General features: G+C 36.8%; 1 protein-coding gene across 1 annotated transcript; it reads right to left on the reverse strand.

Moving 5' to 3' along the window:
* Positions 1-3,198: 3,198 nt before the first annotated feature.
* LOC122030983 (serine/threonine-protein phosphatase 7-like) lies at positions 3,199-22,109 on the reverse strand. The gene is made up of 5 exons (XM_042590030.1): positions 21,559-22,109; positions 6,259-6,750; positions 4,595-4,741; positions 3,966-4,073; positions 3,199-3,614 (listed from the first exon to the last, which is right to left on the reverse strand). Exons 1-5 carry the CDS (start codon positions 21,967-21,969, stop codon positions 3,519-3,521), a joined length of 1,254 nt encoding a protein of 417 aa, XP_042445964.1. The 5' UTR covers positions 21,970-22,109; the 3' UTR covers positions 3,199-3,518.
* Between the last annotated feature and the right edge of the window lie 1,824 nt (positions 22,110-23,933).

A 23,933-nucleotide genomic window follows, 5' to 3' on the forward strand; every position in this document is an offset into this window, starting at 1 on the left:
CTCGCTAGGGGCAACGAGGAGGCCCTCGTGAGAGGTGGCGGCTGGAGGTAAGCGTGGAGGCAGTGACGGTGGTCTGAGGCGGCAGTGCGGGCTATTGCTCTCATGCAAGGTGGAGGCGTGCGAGAGTGAGAGGGAAGAGGGGGCTACTGGCGTCATGTGGAGTCCGTTGGCTGGTGATGAAGGCAGCAAGGTGGCTCGCTAGGAGTGGCACCGGTGGGCGATGAAGGCCTGAGGTGGCTTGTTAGGTGTGGTGCCAGCGGTCGGAGGCTGCTCGCTGGGGGTTGTGGAGCGGATAACGACACGGGAAGGCGAAGGTGTGGCCGGCGGCGTGCCTAACTAGCGATGATGGTTGGCTGCGACGATGGAGAAGAGGTGGAGGAGGTATGCAAAAAAGGGGGAAGAGCAGCGATGACGGCAATCTTGGGGATAAGAGGCCGGAGGTGTCCGGCGGCCAGTGGGGCGGAGTAGCGTGCGTTAGGGGGAAATGCTCCTTGGTGGCAGAGAACAATCCAAAGAAGCCCCCCCCTCATTAGAGAAAGAGGAAGGAGGGTCTGATGGTGTGGGGCAACTCTCGGAGGGTGGCTGCCTTGTGAGCAGCGGAGGTGTCAAAGGTGGTGTTGGCGTCGTCATCATGGATAGGGAAGAGGGGAGGAAAGTGATGGGAGAGTGCTAGCGGCAATCCACTAATGGTTGAGAAGTCGTCGATGAGCAGCTACGAACACTAGAAAAGAGAGGGAGAGGTGAAGGTGCGTGGGTTACCGGCATGGAGAGGGAGGCCATGGCGGTAGTGGAGAAAAAAAATACCAAGAAGACCTCTCTGAATAGTGCCTCTTCTCCTCTCTTAAAGTCCTAAATAATAATTTGACCAAAATACTCCTCGCTTTCTCCCTAATTCCTCTGGGTCCCTAAGATGCATCCCTATCACCGAACATATAAGAACTAATTTTATATTAATTCAAAAATGTTTGGTTCATCAGTCGATTTAACCCAAAATGGACTAATGGACCATGAATTGAATTTTTCAAACATATTCGTATTTAAAAAAATTACCGCCCATAATACATTAGGCCAAATTGATGTTCGAGGGTATGAATATAATCAGGAGAACTAGTCAAACATATAAAAATTAGTTTCATTTTAATTCGAGATCATTTGGTCCATCAATCAATTTTGCCTAAGACCGACTTTGTACAAAAACAAATCGATTCAATTGATAGTCATTATCAGTTGACTGATTTATTTGAAACTTCAACATAGAGAGAAATTGATTTGACTAGCGTTAAAAATTAGTTGACTAATTTTCAAATAAAAATTGATTCGACTTTTTTTTTATCAGTCGATTGATTAGGGGTAAAATAGAAAATGGATATGAGATTTGGTAATTTTGAAACTAACCTACATAATTTGATAATTTCAGAAACTTAACTATATAATTTGGTAAAAAAATTATTTTAAGCATTTCATTTTTATTGAAATTCACATAATCACATTAACTATATGAGTCGGTAAAAAATGGTTTAAAATATTCATTTTAATTGAAATTCACATAATCACATTGGGGTTGGGTGAGAGTTAGTTATAATACAAATTAAGAATAGTTCAAACTAACACTCATTCTCATAACTATCATGATAAAATATTTAGGATAAGAAGGTTCAAAATAAAAAAATAATAATAGTGGTAAAAGGTGAATACGCTCATCTCCAGTGTCCCTGTCAATCTGTCCCAGGGTCAACACGAAGGAGGTAAATCACGGACGACTATTAATCTTTGAAATAGTAAATAAAGAAATAACAATGGTGGTAAGGTCTAGAGGAGTAATAAAAATATTGATCTCTCTTAAATATTTTTAAAAGATGAATATTTTGGATATTGACTTTTGAATACGAAGATTGATATTCATATATAAGAGTGTTACTATCAGTAAGTCTAAGTTAATTTTCAATGGGTATAAATATTTCACTAATTACCTTAATCTCTTCTTACGTATGGTGTTATTATTGAATGACGCCCCAATAATTTATCTTCTTTTTAGATAGTTTGAAGGGTCGTCGAAATGATAATTTTATGATATTAAAATACAGTCGAAATTATAATAAATTAATGATTTCTTCATTTTACTATCCGTCCTTCCCTCTTGTTCTTGATATAAGGTGTTTTTTTATTTATTGTAGTTATATTTTATGTGGCAAAAAATGAAATTGTCATTTGACGATCCCTCTTGGGCGACTCCATACTTCCTGAAAGAAGGTAAATCACGAAGAACTTTATCCAACAATAATAGCACATACAGAGAACGAAACAACAACAATGGGACATTTTGCACCCACTAAGAATCGATCTCAAATTTATCTATGGTAACACTTTTGCATGAACCATTTGCGTCAGCTCGTGGAAGCTTACTGTAGTTTTATTTTCGAATCAATTGATGCACATAACAAGTTTACATAATTGAGCAAGGATCAAATCCTAATAAAATCCGAGGAATTATCCTCTTATGTAATGACTAATTTTGATTTCATAATTTACTCCTTCCATGGTGTAAAATAATCATGAGATGATCAGTAGGATGATAAATTTTACCTTTTACATGTAATCTAGTGACCCAATACAGAAGCTAATTCAGAGTCAGCAAACGATATGAGAACAACACTTAGTTTTATAGCATATGAACTTTTACAAAAGCTTATCTGATCTGAAAAACTCTCCTTTTTTTTTTCTCGTTCAACAATCGATTGTGATTGTTTTAGAGACATTTAATCTTAATAAAAAAAACTTTCTCCTGTTTTTAGTTCAGGATGAATGTTCATGAACTAAATTTATAAACTATATTCATAAATAAATCTCTTATCTAATAAATAGATTTAAAAAACTCTTAAAATGAATAAAAAATATTATAATATCAAACTTACTAAGCAATTACATAAATTTAGAAATATAGAAATTTCAAATAATCAAATAAAAATTGAAAGCTCATTATATAATGAAGCGAACTAAACTTAAACTGATAAAGAAAAAAAAATCAAAACAATCATTTCAATAGTTTAATTTTCTTTTACACTCTACTAGTTTACAACCCCATAGTTAGCTACTTTTGCATCATTCTAAATAAATTTTCTTACCGTTGAAGTTGCCAGAAGATACTTTTGGTGCATACAAGCAGACCCTTCTAGAGGTCATCAATGTCAAAACTCACCATTGTACAAGGTTACCATCTTCGAGAGAAGGTTTCATGGGGAAAAGCTGTTTTTTTTAACAAGTGAAAGTCAATTTGAAAAGGAAAAAAAAAAAGAAAAGAAAGTTGCATATCTGCTTTTCATGAGAATGTGCCACTCATCAAAGGCATTCATTCATCTGCCTACAAGCCACCATTGATCGAATTTACCATGGCAACTAACAATCTACCTCTTGTTTTCTTTTTCTCCTACAACAATGACAGAAATTTTACATCTATATAAATATTACCCCAAGCACAAAACAAGGAAACACAGGTCAATATGTTTCCGACGAATGTCCATTCAACCACTTCCGATAGAAGAGCCATTGTCCATTGATCTCAAATCCAATTCCTCATCCGAGTCAATTACTTCTTCATAGTCGTAATACGGTTTTACCTGTATGACCTCCTTATGTGAGCTAACCGTGAAACAGTTAGAGCATAAAAAGGGGTTGAAAATGATTGATTGACAATTTATCTCAACAATTGTATGCAAAACTACATACATTTATATCCTAACACAACTACCAGCATAATCCCTAGGGAACAATTTTGAAACATAATGCTTTGTTCCACAATGTACATAAAGTCATGTAGAAGGGTAGACTGAACATGAGGATCAGACATTAATATTAAAGTAATGCTTCTCAAATGGAAATAATCAATATTATGAAGAATGAAGCAATGCAACTGAGAAAAAAAATTGCATATATATCTTAATACATGAGAAACAAGATATTCTTATTACCTGAGGCCTTGGTTTTACAGCTTCAAAGGTATGAAAAACAGGTGAAGCAAAATGAGGTGGCTGCAACACAATATATGCCCCCCGATTGTTGAATCGCTTATCAGTGGCCTGCATAATATTAGGTAGAAGGGAAGATTTTAGAAAAGATATGAAATGACTGACGATTTTTAAATAATTGGAAGCCACCATTGAGCTTAGCATCTACTTGCAAGCATGCTGTCAAGGGAAAAAAAGCTTACAGTTTGCATCAGACCATCCCTACCCAACAGGGGAAATAAATTTAAGCAAGCATGCTAAAAATGTATAGCAATAAACTGTGTTCATAACTTCTTCCTTAGTATATTTAACTGGACATATTTTGCATGCAGAGCTCCGTGGGACAATTTTATCTTTAACAAAAAAATATTCAAGCTGGTTTCATATGTCATAAATTGAGGAACCTGTCCCAATTTTTTCTGTGAGCCATCTCAAACTTAATGAATTCAATATGATCCTCAAAGAAACTACTTTGAGGAGGTATTAAGGAAAAGGTAGGTAATATTTTGCTAACACAAAGCCCCAGTTTTACAACAAAGATCTTTGACATATTATAACTCTTCGTATGTGAAAAAAAAAAGTATTTAAAGAACCTGAAATTGGGGATAGTCCGGAGCACTAAAGAGAGTAATCAGCTGCCCAGATTCTACTTGATGATCTATTGTATAGCCTGCATCCATCCCAGAAAGATCATCCCGTTTAACCCTGGCATCAGGGCCTTCGTGTGACCTGATAATCAACTATAGTTGAAATAGGGAAAGAACTTCAGAAAATTCATGTTATCTCCATACATCTTGATATTTAAGATAAGCGGACAATGCAATTCAAAAGGTAACTTGCAACTCCTCAGATACACCAAACAAGCTATTCACTGAACAGATAAATACTTTTGGATCCATAATATCCTAAAGAAGCTCTAAGCAGATATATAAAAAAAAAATTGCAGACCCCCCAAGAATATCCACCAATGCAGAATATGAGACACCCTGTTCTAATTAGCTCAGTGTGTATCACATGGGATGCTTCAAAGGATAACTCATTGCAGAACCAGGCAACCAGGAATAATAATATTACTCTGAGTCAACCATGTGCCTATGTTATACTTTTCCAGAATCCAGGTTCCCTCAACTGAAGAAGATATCTGTTATTTCAAGTTATATATATAATACATTACAACCTATTACACCAATTACATATCCCAGTTCCAATATTCTTTGACTAAAAATTTCCTATATACCTATACGTTTCAGGTACAATAATCAAGTGCTAAATAAATCTTATTATGCCATTCATTCTGACTTTAAGAAACAGCTGGGTAACATTTTAGTCGAGAGGATTATGCTAGGACAGGAGGATTAAAACAAAAAATTGATGAACCGTAACACAAACCTAGGGTGGCCTAGCCCCACGGAAGTTTTCTACCGGCCTCTAGGGTAAATCGGGAAACGCTCGCGGTGGGCGGCCGAGCAACTCGTAGCTCGCAACTCGCAACTCGCAACTGGCGAGCGATTGATTGGCTCTCTGTTAGAGGAACCCGAAAGGTGAATTCAGGCACAATAATAATGACGAACGAGTGATAAGATAACGAACAAGCATAGCGACGTGGAAAGATTCACGACCTGTCGCTCGTACCTGAATTCACGACTACGGTATTATAAACTCGAAACCTCTCCCTATGGTCGAGCCCGGAGCCCCTCTCCAATGTCATAACTCATAAGTAATAGTAATGAATGAACATGTTTCAAAAACGAATTCCCATTTTGATTCTTTTAACACGGGAACCCAAACTAATTCTCTTGTAGATTTTAGGCCTTTTCGAACAAAAAACACATCTAAGCTTGAGTTACAATTGGAGGAGTCAATTGAGGAGTATCTCTATTTTATTTTTCTAGGACGAGTAAGGCCCAAAAGCTCAGCATCCTATGGTTGCGTGCCCCATTCAAATGCACCATAGCTGGGGATCGAACCGCGGGTGCCTGAGTGACAACTTGGCGCCCTTCCGCTACACCGTAGGACAAGAGGATTAAAGAACAATGCAGAATTGTCTTCCTGACTCTGTTGTGATATTTTGAAAAAATAAAGCAACTAGATTTGATAACTAATGAGGAACGAACTTCCTGACTCTGTTGTGATATTTTGAAAAAATAAAGCAACTAGATTTGATAACTAATGAGGAACGAATTATGACATGGAAAATAATCAATGAAAGAAACGGATAAAGAAATAACTAAAATGCATGATAACATAAATAACAAACCTTGAACTGATTTTTCTTAAGGAACTCTTCAGTGCAATCAGGGCCCCACATCAAACCAATGCCCCTTTCCTTGTTCGGAGAGAGACCCAAGGCTAATGACGGATCAGACCACAGTACATCACCAGGAATCAGATTCAATCCTTCCCATGGAGGATCAAGCACAGTTCGTCTTGCTTTTGATAGTTCTTCCATGGAACCCAACTTTAAAGAGGTTTCAACATTAGTAACTATCCTACGACCTTTTTTACCTTTTGATCTCTTTGATGGAGTAACATTTATGCTGCGAAAAAGTCCTCCATGAGCTGTATATACAGAATCTGCTATAACAGAGGCTAAGGGAAGATCTTCAAAACATCTTAAGCATTTCCTATAAACTTGTTTGCCTTGGTCTCCATATTTAGACAAAACTTCATTCTCAAAACCATACACTGAGGTGCAATATTTTGATTCATGATTGCCACGGAGAAGAAACACTCGATGTGGTAGAAAAACCTATAAACCAATAATTAAATTATTTTGAATCAAAAACTATTTGATGTAAAGTCAAGAATTTGGGCTTTCCAGCAATGTAAGTATTTTATTAATATTCTCGAGTGGTTCGAAGGAATAAATTATCAATGATATTATCTGATTTTCTCCTTAAAATATTGAATTAGCAGAATCAATTTGTACCAGAACTTTCACATATATGATTGAACTTCTATAATTCTGTTTGCAGGTCATTAAAAAAAAAAAGCATTGATAACAAACTGGTACAATGAGTCGAAGTTTGTTGAGTGGCTCAATGGAAATCATTTAGTTATTTTCATCCTCAGGATTCAATCCATTTAGTAATATCTTCAAGTACAGTTCAATCAATTTTGCAATAGTCTTACTTATTTTTAATTGCATGTGTTATCCTTTAGCAGATGTCTTTAATTTTTTACACTGATAATAACTAAATTAAAGTAAATATTGGCAAAAGCAATTACAAAGATTATCATTCTTGATTTTGCAAATATTTGCTAGCCATTTCGTGAATTTTCCTTTTATATAATCGCACTTGTCAATATATTCTTCTTTCAATATTTAGTTTTGTTATAGGTGTATATCCCTTCAGTACCTCTTTAAGATTTCTGTTATAGGTGTATATCCCTGGTAATTATTGTTGTAGTTCTTTCTATTAGACCCTAGGTTTAAGAGATTTGATAAGCTATTTATAAGTATTGATGTATTTCTTCCAATATTAGACCATTAAGGAATTTGATAATTGTTGATCTCTATATATTGTAATTCTCTTAGTGAAAATGAGACAAAATTCTCATTTATTTCTTTGTCATGGTATCAGAGTCAAAACTCTAAGATCATTTCATCTTGTGTCTAGTTCCTTGTTTAACTCCAAGATAGTGCTTTGTTCTTTTTCATGTTCTTCTAGTCTATTTTCTTAGACCTGATCTCTTAGTACTTGTTTCTGATTAAATCATGTCTTTGGAATGATCTGAACATTTTCTTGTTCGATTTAATGGCAAGAACTATTCTGCCTATACATTCCAATTCAGATCTTTGTCAAGAGAAAGGAATTATGGGATCATTTGATAAGACGAATCCTGCACCTAACAGCAAGAAGGAGAAATATGTGAAATGGGAGGTGAAGGATGCTTAGATTATGTTTTGGATCCTTGAAAGTGTGGAACTCTCCATAATCCAAGAGTTATTCTTCCTTTGAAAATCTTGGGCTCAGTACACCGATATTATGTATGTAAGTGTACTTCCTGAAGGATTCATTGCTATCCAAAGTGTGCATGAGACTAGCAAACATGACTAGTTTTTAATGAAGTTAAAGGGGGAGTTTGAAGCAATCAAAACAGAGAACCAGTTCCTGTATTGGATATTTGTGTAGGAGAGCTTCTCAAGGAAGAACGACTCAATACATAGGTTGTCTTGGAGCAAAAGGCTTGATATTCTACTTCAATTCTTGTTGCCTACACTACTCACGGGGGGTTTTAGTTGAGGCAGAGATATGATTAATGTCCAGTGCTATAGTTGCAAAGGATTTGGGCGCATTGCCACAAATTGTACTAAAAAATTTTGCATTTATTATAAGAAACCCATATTGTGAGATTGTTCCACTCGGCTTCTAAAATCTGACAAAACAGCTTTGAAATTCCATAAAAAAGTGACAAAACAGCTTTGAAATTCCAGAAAAAAGTGTCCCTTTCTTCTCCGGAGCTTTCTCATTAAATAGAATTGCTTTACAATTTATCTTTAGTAACAAAGTAAATATAGCTACCATATTAATTACTGATAATCTAATTTAAGTATGTACTAATTACAAATAATCTACTCTAGGTAATAATATATACACAGCTAATTAGCACAATTATGGCAAAGTAAATTCCATATTTGATAGGCCATAATATCTGCCATTGATATCCCCCCTCAAATTGATGCTGGATGATCAACAAGCATCAATTTGTCAATAAGAAAGTGATGACGATGTCGGGAGAGAGCTTTAGTAAACACATCAGCAATTTGGAATTCAGTGGTTATATGTGGAAAGAGTGATGACACAAGCATCATATGCCTCACGAATAGAATGACAATCTACTTCGATGTGTTTGGTGCGTTCGTGAAATACTGGATTAGCAGCAATTTGAATAGCACTAGTATTATCTGCATGAAGTGGAGTAGATTCAAGTTGGGAAAACCCAAGTTCACCCAACAGTCCCCGAAGCCAAACTATTTCAGAACAAGCAGAGGACATAGCACGATACTCTGATTCTGTGGAAGACTTAGACACCCGATCTTGCTTCTTACGTTTCCACGCAATAAGAGAGGTACCCAAAAACATGCACCAACCTGTAACTGAGCGTCGAGTATCAGAACAACCAGCCCAATCAGCATCACTATATGCAACCAAACGAATAGGAGAGCCCGCAGAGAAGAAAAGTCCCCGGGAAGAAGTGCCATGCAAATAGCGAACAATGCGTCGAACTGCAGCCAAATGAAGATGTGTAGGTGCTTATAGAAATTGACTAACTTGTTGAACAGAAAAGGCAATATCAGGCCGGGTAATAGTCAGATAGTTCAAGCTCCCCACTAGTTGTCTATAAAAGATGGATCTGGGAGAAAATCACCCTCATCCCGGCGATATTTAATGTTCACCTCTAAAGGATGATCAACAGAACGACCATCCTGTAGACCAGCCAAAGCCACTATCCCCTGAAGATATTTATGTTGATGTAAGAAAATTCCAGCTGGAGCAGAGTGTACTTCAAGCCCCAAAAAATAATGTAAAGATCCCAAGTCTTTCATATGGAAAGACCCCTGAAGATGCTCTTGAAGCTGAGAAATTAAGACAGAGTTGGACCCTGTAATAACAATATCATCAGCATATACCAGGAGCAAGACGATTCCTTTTGCAGTTTTGCACAGGAATAAAGAAGAATCATACTGACTTTGGACAAAAGAGAAGTTAATAAGCGTAGAGCGGAACTTGTCAAACCAAGCACGTGGAGCCTCATAGAGTGAACGTTTTAGTTTGCAAACATCAGAAGAGGGTGTAGAAAATAATCCTGATGGTGGAGTCATATAAATTTCTTCCTTAAGATCTCCATGCAAAAAGGCATTTTTCACATCCATTTGTCGTAATGACCATCCCTTGGAAGCAGCAATAGCAAGGATAAGTCGCACTGTCGTCATCTTAGCTACAGGAGCAAATGTCTCCTCATAATCCACTCCATACTCCTGGCGATTACCAAGTGCCACCAGCCTTGCTTTATATCTATCAATTGAGCCATAAGATTGTACCTTAATAGAATATACCCATTTACAACCAATGGGCTTAACACCACTTGGGCAAGGAACAATATCCCAAGTGTGATTCTCCTGAAGAGCCTGAAGTTCATCCTGCATAGCTTTAACCCAACATGTCTGCTTAGTCGCATGCGAATAAGAGGTAGGAACTGTAGTATCAGCTAAAGTGGCAGAAAAACCATATTTATCAGGAGGATGACGAGTGCGAGAGGATTTTCGAAGAACCATTGGATTAGGATCGGGAAGAGTTTGTGATGGTGAGGTTTTTCGTCGTTGATATATAACGCCAGGTATAAAACGATCAGTTGATGGAGAGGTATTCTCAAAATGAGGAAGAAGAATACTTCCAGAAGGAGAAACATGTTGCGGAAAATAATACTCATGCTCAAAGAAAATCACATTTCGGGAAATACGCAAACGATTAGCAATCGCATCATAACATAGAAAACCTTTTTGAACATTGTTGTAACCCATAAAAGCACACCGTACAGATTGAGCTGTAAGCTTGTGACGCTCATGAGACGGCAAGTGGACAAAACAAACACACCCAAATGTGTGCAACATGTGATAATCAGGATGCATACCGAAAAGACGATAGTAAGGAGAATCAAAATTCAGTTGTTGAGAGGGCAACCGATTAATCAAATACACAGCAGTAGACAAGGCTTCCACCCAAAATGTAGGCGGAACTGAGGACTCTAGGAGGAGTGTGTGTACCATATCCAATAAGTGACGATGTTTTCGTTCAGCCACCCCATTTTGCTGGGGAGTATAAGGACATGACCGTTGTGATAAAATACCTTTGTTTTGCAAAAGGGCTTGAAATTCATGTGATAGATATTCACCACCATTATCAGACCGTAAAATCTTAATGCACGTAGAGAATTGTGTCTCAATAAAAGCCAGAAATTTTTTAAAAACAGTGAACACATCAGCTTTACTACGTAGAAAATATATCCACGTGAATCGACTATAGTCATCAATAAACGTCACAAAATATCTATATTGTGCATGGGAAGTAACTGGAATAATGCCCCAAACATCACTATGTATTATCTCAAAGCATGTTTTAGCACGACCACCATGAGTAGGAAAAGGTAGAACTTTACTTTTCCCAAGTTTACAAGTAGTGCAGGCAAGAGGTAATAGATGTTTAAAAGACTGAATGTTGTCACCAAGAAAGCCATTCTTCATTAAATTAGATAAATCACATTATTCGGATGGCCCAATCGTTTATGCCAAATATCAGCCTTATTTGCAGTAACAATAGAAGAGAAGGACAAATTTCTAGGAACAGAAAACTGCAACGGAAATAATCTTCCCACTTTAGGCCCCTTCGCGATCACCTAACCCGACACCTGATCCTATACAATACAACCATCACGAGAGAAATGTACATCACAGTGATTATCAACCATCTGACCAACAGAAATTAGATTTGTAGACAACCCAGGAGAGAAATACATGACTAAAAGAAGACCCTATATCACCAATGGCTGTAATTGGAAAATTACTGCCATTAGCAATCTGAATATTTTGTGAGCCATTATACTGTCGTACATTATGCAACAGATCAGGTGACCCAGTCATTTGATTGGACGCCCCAGAATCAACAATCCATGAAGAAGAAATATTCATACCTTGGCCCTGAAGAGTAAGAGTAGAAAAGGCTGTGAGAATCATCTGTTGGACCATCTCTGGCGTAAGAACAGATTGATTGGTGTCAGTGACTGTAGATGTAGGACCAATAACATTCAGATTTGGAATAGTAGCTTGAAAAGCTTGGGTTCGTCGATTTTCCGGACGTGTAGGACACTCCTTGATAATGTGCCCATGTTGCTTACAATAGTTGCAGAATTTCTTACTGCAGTTGCGAGCAATATGCCCAAACTCCTTACAACTATAGCACTGCAGTTGATCCTTACCACGGTTCCTCCCTTGAGCAGCATAAGCAACATTGATAACTGTAGATTTTTCTAGTGATGCACCTAGAACAGCTTGGGTAGCCAATCTTTGTTCTTCACGCAATAATTCTCCAAGACATATATCCAAAGAAGGAACTGGATTTCTATTTAGCAATCCAGCTCGAGCAACATCAAAGTCTGATCTCAATTTCATTAAAAATTGATCGCGTTTACTAACTTCATGAATTGCCTGAATACTAGCTAAGACCTCCTTTGGTACTTTTGAATATATAATATTAGAATATTCACCCCAAAGATTAAGAAATCCAGAATAATATTGCTCAATAGAAAGATCACCTTGACTGAGGTTACCAATCTCAAGCTCTAGTTGGAATCGCCTTGCAATATTATCTTGATGATATATTCGTTTCAGGTAATCCCACATCTCCTTAGTCGTATTAAAAGGACGTAAATTGTTCACCATATGAGCTTCGATGGATCCGAGAAGCCAAGAGATAATTCGGGCATCCTTTGTCTCCCATTGACCAAGGTCCTTAGCGTTTTCAGGAGCCATTAAAGACCCATCAATGTGACCCCAAAGCTCCTTCCCTTTCAGAAACATCCGGAACTGAAATTCCCATGTTGCATAATTCTTTCCGGTAAATTTGATTGCCAAAGTCTCCGTAGGTATTCTTCCAGAAAAAATCTCATTAGCCATCCGAAAAACAAGTCAATCCAGAAAAACAGAAATCTTAATCCAAACTCTCAATCACAAGTCAATCAACCGAGAGAAAAAAAATTGTTGATTGGAAATCAACCCAAAAGAAACAAACCAAAGAGCTATAAGGGCAGAAGAAATTTCAGCCTTCCTTTGGCTCTGATACCATGACAAAACAGCTTTGAAATTCCAGAAAAAAGTGTCCCTTTCTTCTCCGGGGCTTTCTCATTAAATAGAATTGCTTTACAATTTATCTTTAGTAACAAAGTAAATATAGCTACCATATTAATTACTGATAATCTAATTTAAGTATGTACTAATTACAAATAATCTACTCTAGATAATAATATATACACAGCTAATTAGCACAATTATGGCAAAGTAAATTCCATATTTGATAGGCCATAATATCTGCCATTGATAAAATCTAAAACTGCCTGTAACAATGTCTTGGTTGGTTTCTTAAATGCCCCTAGTCCTCGTCAGTCTTTTATTACTCATGAAATGATCCAACAAATGATAGTTTTTACCCTTTCTGCTTTAGACTCTTTAGATAATAAAAATTATAATTCTAAGCCTTGGTACTGAAACTACCTATGTAATCCTAAGCCTTGGTATCTTGATTCTAGTGCTTCCAAGCACATGATTGTCTTACCCTTAAATAATGTTAAAAACAATATAAAGGAGATTTGTATTAATATTGTCGATGATAATTTCTTACCTATCATAGTTGTCGGTGATATTTCAACCTCTTTAAATGTTATTTTTGTATCTCCTAAGTTGTCCGCTTATCTTATATCTATCGATCAATTAGTTGATAATAATTGTAATATTTAATTTTCAAATTCTGGAGGAACGTGCCTGAGAAGATGATCACGAAGGGACCTAAAGTGGGGCGTCTCTTTCCTTTGTTTCTATCTCCCTCTGGTGTCAAATTATGTTGATTGTAATGTTGTTCAATGAGATAATCAAGTGTGGCATAGACGTTTAGGACACCCTAATTCTTATGTTTTACTTGGAAATAAATATTTGACTTTTTCTAAAAATGATATTGTTAATTGTGCATCTTGCAAACTTGGTAAAAGCAAAACATTTCCTTTTCCATTGCATAAAAACCACACCACCAAACCTTTTGAACTCGTACATACTGATGTATGTGTAATCTCTCATGAACATCACAAATACTTTATTACATTTATCGATGATTTCACTTGCTTTACTTGGGTATATTTTTCTTCGGTCTAAAAGGAAGGTTTTCTCTATGTTTAAAGTCTTTCATGCTTTAGTCGAAACACAATTTTATGCTAAAATCAAAATCTTGCAATCAGATTTAGGTGGTGAATATATGTCAAATGAATTTCAATTTTTTCTTCAAAGTCATGGGATCATATCATAATGTTTTTGTCCTTTCGCTCCACAACAAAACGGTATGGCAGAAAGAAAATAATCGTCATCTTCTTGATGTTGTTCGCACTCTTCTAATTGAGCTTTGTGTTCCTTTTCATTTTTAGTGTGAAGCTTTGTCTACGGCTATTTATTTGATTAATAGATTACTATCTCCCACCTTGAACAATGATTCTCCCTACTTTCGTTTGCTTGGGCATGCACAAAATTATTCCAATATTAATATTTTCGGAAGTGTTTGCTTTGTTAACCTTCCTGCACATGAAAGAAAATTTGTCACATGTGCTTTCTTAGGATATGCTAGAATCCAAAAAGGATTTCTTTGAGTCTCTACAAATGTTATTTTTTAAAAAAAATCAGCCCTTCTTTAGCACACAAGAGACCTTAAAATTCCTTTCTCTATCTGTTTTACCATATTTTCCTAAGTCACCAAAACCAATTCCAAAATTTAAACCTAGTTATGTTTATCATAACGCACTCCTACATGTGATCCTCTTACATGTCCTACTGAGGTTTCTCCACATCTTCCTGTGGTTTCCAATTATTCACCTCCTCTTTGAAGAAGCTCTAGTCCTCACAAACCTCCTAAGAGATGATTTTTCAACCCCTTGGCTATGTCTACTACTTTATCTTCTATTTCCATTCCCACTTGTCATAAACATGCTATGGAACATGAGTGTTGGCCACAAGCAATGGAAGTAGAACCTAGCACTTGAGGAAAACCATACTTGAGACATTGTTCCTTACATCTAAATGTTAAGCTCATTGGTAGTAAGTGGGTCTCTTGAAACTCAAGTCTGATGGGTCTTTAGATAGATACAAAGTTTGATTAGTTGCTCTTGGGAATAAACAAGAATATAGCCTCGACTATGAATAAACATTCGCACCAGTTGCTAAGATGACCATGATGAGAGCCATTCTTGCTATTGCATCTTCTAAATCTTGGCCTTTACATCAGATGGATGTAAAAAAAATGCCTTCTTGAATGGGGATCTTACGGAAGAGGTTTACATGAAACTTCCACCTAGTATGATGATAGTTTGCAAGCTAAGACGCTCTTTGTATGAGTTGAAGCATGCACCTAGAGCTTAGTTTGAGATGTTTTGCAACACTCTTCTTACCTCTTTCACACAATATGATTCATCACTTTTCTTTCACAAGACAACCAATATGGTATTTTTTTAGTCTATGTTGATGATATTATCATCACCGATAATGACAATGGGTTGATCACTAAACTTCAAAATATGTTGCATAGTACATTTAAAATGAAAGATCTTGGACATGTCACATATATTTTTTAGGTTGGAAGTTCACTCACGAGATCATGATTTGTTCTTGAATCAATATAAATATATCTAAGGATCTCATTGAGCTAGTTGGTCTAAAGGATGCTACTGTTAATACACCAATAGAGGTGAATGTGAAATATCGAAAACATGAAGACGAGCTTTTACCTTATCTTTTTTAATATAGACAACTTGTTGGTAGTCTTATCTACCTAACAATCACAAGGGTCGACCGATATCTCGTATGTTCTCAATATAGTTAGCAAATTTATGCAATCACCTCGACACCTTTATCTTGCTATAATTCGTCGCATTATTCGATACTTAACTGGGCCGTCTACTAGTGGGTTGTTTTTTCTTACAAAATCCGCTCTTCATTTGACTGCGTATAGTGATGCAGATTGGGTTGTTTACCCAAATACTAAGAAGTCTATAATAGACTAGTGCATTTTTCTTTGAGATGGATTGTTTTCTTGGAAATGTAAGAAGCAGATTGTGTCTTTAAATCTTTTACGGAAGTCGAGTATAGAGCTATGTCTGTGGCTTATTTTGTAATTGTATGGTTATGTGGTCTTCTTTTTTACTTTGGATTTCCTCCACCTAATCCTATTTCAATTCATGGTGATAATACTAGTGTCAGTCAAATAGCTGTAAATCCAGTATATCATGAACGCACAAAGCACATAGAGGTGGACTGTCATTACATTAGGGCGGTCTATATTCGAAGTGTGATCACTCTTCCTCATCTTTCTACTAATCTTATAATAGTTGATGTCTTTACGAAAGCTTTGAAAAGTCAACGACAAAAGTTTCTCAGTAGAAAATTGATGCTGATAGACTTACCCGCATCAATTTAAGGGGGAATGTCAATATATTCTTCTTTCCTTTATGTTTTTATTATAATTGTATATCCCTTGATTACCTTTCTAAGATTTTCATTATTGTTGTATATATTCCTTGTAATTATTGTCATATTTCTTCATATATTAGACCCTAGGATTAAGGGATTTGATAAACTATAATTATTGTTGTATTTTTTCCTATATTATACCCTACTATTAAGGGATTTGATAATTCTTAATGACTATATATTGTAATTCTCTTAGTGAAATGAGATAGAAAATAATTTTGGAAATTCTTGTTTATTTCTTTGTCACCACAATCAATGATTTAGGTGGAGCAAAATTTCTATGCATTCCACTTCATTAAGTCAGATTTGGGTATTTGGCCTTTCTAAAATTAAATTTTTTGGATCAAAGGGTTAGTTTTAGCAAAACCCAACAACAACGTCAAGGAAGCCTTATCCCATTGAGCGGGAAAAATCCAACAATAATGATTTTGTTGAAATTTCTGTCAATTAATGAGATTGGTCCAACCTGTTGGATCTGGTCAGTCAATGGCTCGAACCAATGCAATGTCAAAATGATGATGAAATAATATCCCCCTTGTATTCTTGACCCACCCTTTTGGTTGTCAAAGCATCCCTTTGTGTGGTAGGCGTACCCTCTTTGGTAGTATCGTCGCTATTTACTATTGTTGGTCACCGACTTAATCATATCAATCATCAAATCATCTCTATGGATGTCAACACACCTTTTCAAAGTCAACTTATCCATTCAAAAATGAGAATTAAAGTTGAAACAAAAATAAACCTTCTCTCCTACGGACAATATGCCTCAGCTAAGTGCTTATAGTTGATTGACAATTGTATCCCAAGATATAACAACCTACGACTCAAAATAGAAGCACTTCAAATTTCAAACCCTAGTGAACTTTTGAAACCTTGGAACTCTTTAAAAAGGAGGTTGGGAGAGAACTCAAAAGAAGAACTCTGAACATTATTTGAACAATGTAGACACTGCCATTCCCAAATGTCATTTGGAACTATGCAAGGAGTGTCAACTTTCATGAGCAATTAATGTGAGTCCTAAAAATCCCTTCCTTTTAGTCCCACACGAACCAACGTTCGTGTATACTTTAGTTAGCATTCATGTGTTGGCATACATGGACCATGCTCGTGTATGAGCTCATGCTCTCGTTCGATCAAGTCAAACCAAACAAATAATATCATAATCTCTTCTATCACTCAAATACTTTTTCGGCATTAATTTTTCATCCACTAGAGAAAAATTATGATAGTCTACTCTTGAAATAGTGATCTATATCTCTATTCGACAAAGAACCAATTACCAACAATCCCCCCACCACCACGTGAATAAAAATTATGAATAATTTTCAGCAGATCACAAATAAGAGTTTCAATAGGTTGACTATTTCATCGAGAAAGATAGCTTGTGGCTTTAACTCTTCCATAATATAATATGATGAATTTATTCCTAATGAGCTATGTCTTGAATTGTACCGTTGGTGCAAACGGAGAAAATGATACTCATATAGTAGCAACCTAAACTTCTACAAGTTCTATATCATGTCCATTTTAGCCTTGGCTAATGCTTACAATTCTTAAATACTTACGAGCCCTCATTTTCCACTTATATAAGTGATTTCCTATCAAGAGTATCCTATAATACCCTATTATACCCTTGCAGTACAGTATAGAATTATTAAGAATTTTTGGCCCACCATTTATCCATTTGCAGACAACACCTTTCTATTAAGTGAATGAGTTGGAGTAATTACTTCTAAATGTCTAAATCATCATCTTGAGATGTTCACTCAATATGATTGGGACTACTACTTGATTCATATGTTGGATTTTCGATTAATTTCTCTATGCATGCAATATATTTAATTCCTTGGTAAGGCCCCTTTAGTTAGTAGATCCACGCGATTCTCTATATTCAATAGAAATCTCACCAGTAAAGATTTAGTGCTTAAAATGGTATTAAGTCTAGACAATTTTTGCCCTTCTCATAGCTTCTTGCCCACCCTAATGCATCATAACTAGGAGCATGTATAAATGCAATTATTTTGGCCTAAATTTAATTATCTATACGTTGTCCAAATATCCTCACATTTATTGGCTTAGTAGGAAGGTTTGTGACCTTTCCATGACTTGTATAGAGTTTCATCTCTTTTTTAGTAGCGTTTGTGGTGTGCCAGGAGAACAATTTCCCTTATAATTATTAGGATAATCTTAAATTTATCAACATAACATTTATCATCACTTGATGTGTGATTCTCACATTCCACAACATCGTTGGATTGAGATGAGTAGGAAACATTCAATTGATGAATGTTTCTCTTCTCTTCCTCTATCATTATAGATGATTTTGCTTAGTTAACTTTTCCAATCACATTTGTAGTGTTTTAAACATCTCAAATACCTCGATCTTACTTCTCTGCAAGCCTACATATCTCTTAGAATCACCAATGAACTATCCTTTGTGTGAAAGGACAAAAGTTGTAAAATCCTTGGTAAAGTTCCCTTTGATTGAAGTGTTACTAGCATTTATTGTTTGAGGACACTCAACCACAAAGCATCCATTGCTTCAAATCGTGCCAAGAAATATCTATGGCCGCCACATCGAAGTGTTGACTAGAGGTAGATTTGTTCTTCGAGAGACACTTGACTCAAGAAGCTTACATCCCTTAGCCTTCTAATTGTGCCAAGCCAAAGTCGTGATTGCATAATTAGAGTGCTTAATCAAGCCAAAGTTGAGGTCATTTGATTAGAGTGCCTTTGTTCTCAAGAACCATCGTTGATTATCATGCCCAATTTGTGAGCAAAGTTGTGCTAGGGAAGCATCTCAGTGTGTGAACTAGGTTCACATTGGTCATTATTCACCATGAGTTATGAGACCAAACTGATTTTGTTTCTTGTTGAGCGCATAACAAGAGTGAGTTTATTACTTGTCAAGTGTTAGAGCCAAGGTTGCATGATTGCCCATTCATCCCGAAGCCAAGAACCTTATTTTGGTTATGGTTGAAACAACGCAAGTAAGAAAACCTTTCGGCCTCAGGTATAACAAGTGTGAAACACTATCCCTTAGTTAATTGCAACATGTGTGATGCAATCATTCTAACTTGTCAAACATCCATTTTGACATCTAGAAAGGTGGGCCCAAGCGTCTATTTGATGCCTTATGTTGGCTCTCTTTTTGGATATTTTTACAAGTCACCATCCTCCACTTTGTGTTCTTTAGTCCCCTCAAAACCTTTGCCATCATGGTGGCACTAAGCCCGTGTATAATTCGACGTCTAACCCTTCTTACATACAAATCTCTATTTTCCATTCAATGAACACTTTCCTAGCTGAGATTCATCTTTGAATGCATTGGGAGGAGCATCTTTCAATGGCCATCCTACGAGGTGCATTTTTTTCAAGTAATACAGCATTCTTTATTGCCACCATTAGAAGTTGACTCTGAAAATTTTTTAAGTTTCTCTCTAGTAGGAGTGGGGCCTATGGTCACCATATCCACGATCTCCTTTTAAAATTGTTGTTGGAATTTCTCTCAATTAATGATGTTTGTGTAACGTATTGGGCCCCATAGTCAGCCCGTTCACGAATCAATTACTCAAGCCAATGACACATCAATATGGTGATACAAATCATATCCCTTAAGGATTCTCGACACACCCCTTCGGTTGTCAAGCTACATCTTCAAGTGGTAGACATAATCCTTCTAGTAGCATAGTCACCGACTTAATAATGTTGTTTATTGAACCATCTCTATGAATGTCGTTACACCCTTTTGGATCAACTAATTCCTTCGAATAAAAGAATTAAGGTTGAGGTGAAGGCAAACCTTCTCTCTTTAGGGCGATATTGCCCACCCAAGAACTTATGGTTGATTGATAATTGCCTCTAAGATACAATGACATACTATTTAAAATAGGAACACATTGAATTTTGAGTTTTGGCACTTTCAATTTTTTTTAACTAGGTATCTAATTTTACACTTTCAAATCTGTTACTAAGAGGGTCAGCTACCTAGCTAACTTTCCTAATTAAATGTCGTTATTGTATAGATAACTCTTATTGTGAAAAGAGCTATTACTCTATAATTGATAATTGATGGGTACAACCAAAGAGTGTGAACTATACAAGTTCACAACACCATTTGATTAAATGAAAGAAGAAGCTCCGGTGTATAGAGAGGACCTCGCCGTTTAAAACAAAATGTGAAATCACTCACCCCAAACAGCCCAATATCGCCGCCCCAAGGCATGATATAGGCAGGTAAATTACGAGGGGCATTTTACCTTAGTGGAACACTTTCAAATCTTTGGCTGCAAAAGGTGAAACTGTCACCTCGGCAACCCCTCTAGGGTGGCTCCTCACTGTTGGGAAGGGAGATAAATCACGGAGGATTTTGCCCAACAACAGTAGTGCATGCAAGGAGGGGTTGAGGCAACCGGCGGGGTATTCTGTACCCATTAGGAATCGACCCAAGCCTATTGGTAGCAACACACTTGCATGAACCAACTACGCCAACTTGTGGAGGTAGGAGCACTTTCAAATCTTTGAAACTCTAGGGGAGAGAGAGAGAGAGAGAGAGAGCAATTCAAAAGAAGAACTCACAACTAAGTTGTGAGAATGGAAGGATTTGAGAGAGTAGTGCTGGGGCCTTTATATAGTATTGAAGATGTAGTATAAACAAGTATAAATGGAATATTTCCATTAATGGTAGAGAAGACAAAACTCTTCTCTTCTCTCTTCTCAACCAAGGGGAACCCATCTGAATAGTGTCGGACAATACAATTCTCATGTGTCATTTGGCACCAAGCAAGCAAGTATCAATCGGAAACTATCATTCTTTCACGTGCAATTAATGAGCATCTTAGAAATCTTTAGTGTCAAACAAACCAGCATTTGCGGATACTTGAGTTAGCATTCATGTGTCAACGTCCATGAACAATGCACATGTATGAACTCAATCCCTCATTTGTTCAAGCCAGACTAAATCAATAATATCATGATTTTCTTTATGAATAGTTTTGAATATTAATTCTCATTCATCTGATAAATTGATTTACGACAATCTACTCTCGCAATATAGTCCTTCATGTCCATGTCGTTATTCGAACAATTGGTCACAAGAACTAATTTCCAACAAATGGTAACCAACCAATATGAATCAACAAAATTAACCCAAAAATCAATGGTGATGTAAGGATATTTTGCAGAGTAAAAGGTCCAAAATGTCACAGCTTTATCATAAACTTGTTAATCAGGTAAGAAAACCTAGCTTTGTTATGGGAAAAAAAAAGGAAAATACGAGACCTTCCAAGCCAGCAGAAGAACAAAGGTTTCCAGCCCCCACGCGCCCCGATCCACATAATCACCGTTGAAGACGAACAGCCGATCCTCTGCCGGGAACCCAGCGTCCTCCAACAAGAACAAGACATCGTGTAGCTGACCGTGAACATCCCCGACAACGACGACTCTGCTCAGCTCCTCTTTGTCGGCGTGAATTCTCACGCAATTAGGCTCCTTGTGAAGGACATCGGAGGCGGCGAGGAGGAGGCGAGCGAGGACGGGAAAAGGGAGGAGGGTGGGGAGATCGGAAGGCGGGAGGTTGCGCGAGGACCAATCGAGGATGCCCGTCAAGAGCCCCATCCAGTCCATCGACAGGGAGCCATCCGGGGGCCAATAAAGGGGGAGGTGGGGGCAGGGTGCTGCCGGATCGTCCATGCAGGAGGCGGTGGAAGCAAAATTCCTCAAACGCCGGGAAGGGATTCAGGGCAGGTGGTGGCGGAGATGAGGAAATCGCCGGCCCTTGCGCCTCCAATGCGGAAGGTACACGAAGCGAAGGGAAAGGCGACGCTCGGTTCACGGTATCCTGAAATAGGATTCAATAGATCCGACGCCTTTACAACCTCTTACCGCCTCATGCCAGCTCAGATCCGAGTCATTCGCTGCTTCCAACGGAAAGTCATCAAATTATTATCACATCAGCAGATGGGACACGTAATTATAGATTGCTGGGTGCATCGCCGTGAGTTCGTTTCAATTTATTCTGACATCAGACCGTTCTTCAAATTTTATCTAATTTTTTAAATTTGAATAATTAAAAATTAATAAATTTTTTTTAATCAAGTTAGATAATATCACGCATTAATTTGATCCCATAAAATTTTTTTTTTATCAACTATGAGAATAAATCAAAAAGTCGACAATCTAGGAATCTAATATTCCTTAATTATAAATTTCATTTTTTTTTTTAAATCTCTATAAATATACTATAGTTAAGAATTAAATTATGAATAATTAAATATCCTTGCTATTACCGAGTGATTAGAATTAGATACAATGATTAAACATTTTAATAAGACATTTCAAATTATTACTCGAACATGTAAAAATTGAAGCTTCCGTGCATTATAGAAATTCTTTTAATGAAATAATAATTCTAAAAAAGTTGAGTTGACCGCTTGGATTCATCGTCGTCAACGTTTTTCGATTTATTACCCATAGAAAATTTAGGATTGAATCAGTCATTTTAAAATTAATAAAAATTGAATACCTATACAATTAAAAAAAATAAAATCCGAGTCATTCAACGAAATAGACCTAACGGTTCTACTGGACCGGGCTCGATTCAGATCTGATCACGTCAAGTTCACATCATATCAGTAGATATATGGGTATAGGTTATGTCAACATTAAATAGTTGTGTAAAATAATAAATACATATTTAAAATTTTATTAATTATGTTTTATTTAAAAATATTTATATTTGTGATCTGAATTTCACAAATGACTTTCCACGTGAATTACCTTAAATTTATATTTATTATGCTAATATTAATTGGTACGGGTTGTAATGAGTAGACCCAGTAGATGACGTGACAGTCAAGATCAAGATGACATGGTGATTAAGATCAAGATGACATGACGATCAAAATCAAGAGAAGAAAGCATTGTCCACTTGGCTTCGTTGCTCATCCCACGCTAAGACTCTCAAGTCCAGCCCCACCGGATTATACGCCAATCGGGAGAGGACCGACCTACCCTTAAGCCGGTTGGACATAAAGGGCTTCGTGCTTTACTCTTGAATTGAAAAGATAACATATATGATCATTCAATAGTTGACCGGGTTTAAAGACGGTTGGCCATAATGTCTTACTCACCTCACAATTGACCAACTATAGGTATGGTCAGAATAAGGATCAACCTCCCCGATGCTCATAAATCTCTCCATGCATGCCTGGCCAGATTAAACGTCGGTCGGACTTAAGACACTTAGCTTCATATTGACTCTTAAACGGATTTCCAGCACGCACAGTTTATCATATGATTTCTTGAACGAGTTTTCAGCACACAGTTTATTATTTGGCTTCTTGAATGGATTTCTAGCACCCACAGTTTATTATATAACTTCTTGAATGGATTTCCAATATGCCCAATACATTATATTATTCTCCGAACGGATTTCTAATAACATTCAATACATAACAAAGCAGCTTAATGTGAGGACATGCATAAAAACAACCAGTCTTATAGGTTGTTCGAGATATACTCTGTTAGGACCTTGACGTCCGCTAGAGGGGGGGTGAATAGCGTCTCACCCAAAACTTTACTTCATATAATGTTAGTGCACAGCGGAATACAAAAACAAACTAACAAATACGAAAGTTAACCTAAAACAAGAAAGA

This window comes from Zingiber officinale, chromosome 11A (assembly GCF_018446385.1).
Source record: "Zingiber officinale cultivar Zhangliang chromosome 11A, Zo_v1.1, whole genome shotgun sequence".
In the NCBI taxonomy this organism is placed as follows: domain Eukaryota; kingdom Viridiplantae; phylum Streptophyta; class Magnoliopsida; order Zingiberales; family Zingiberaceae; genus Zingiber; species Zingiber officinale.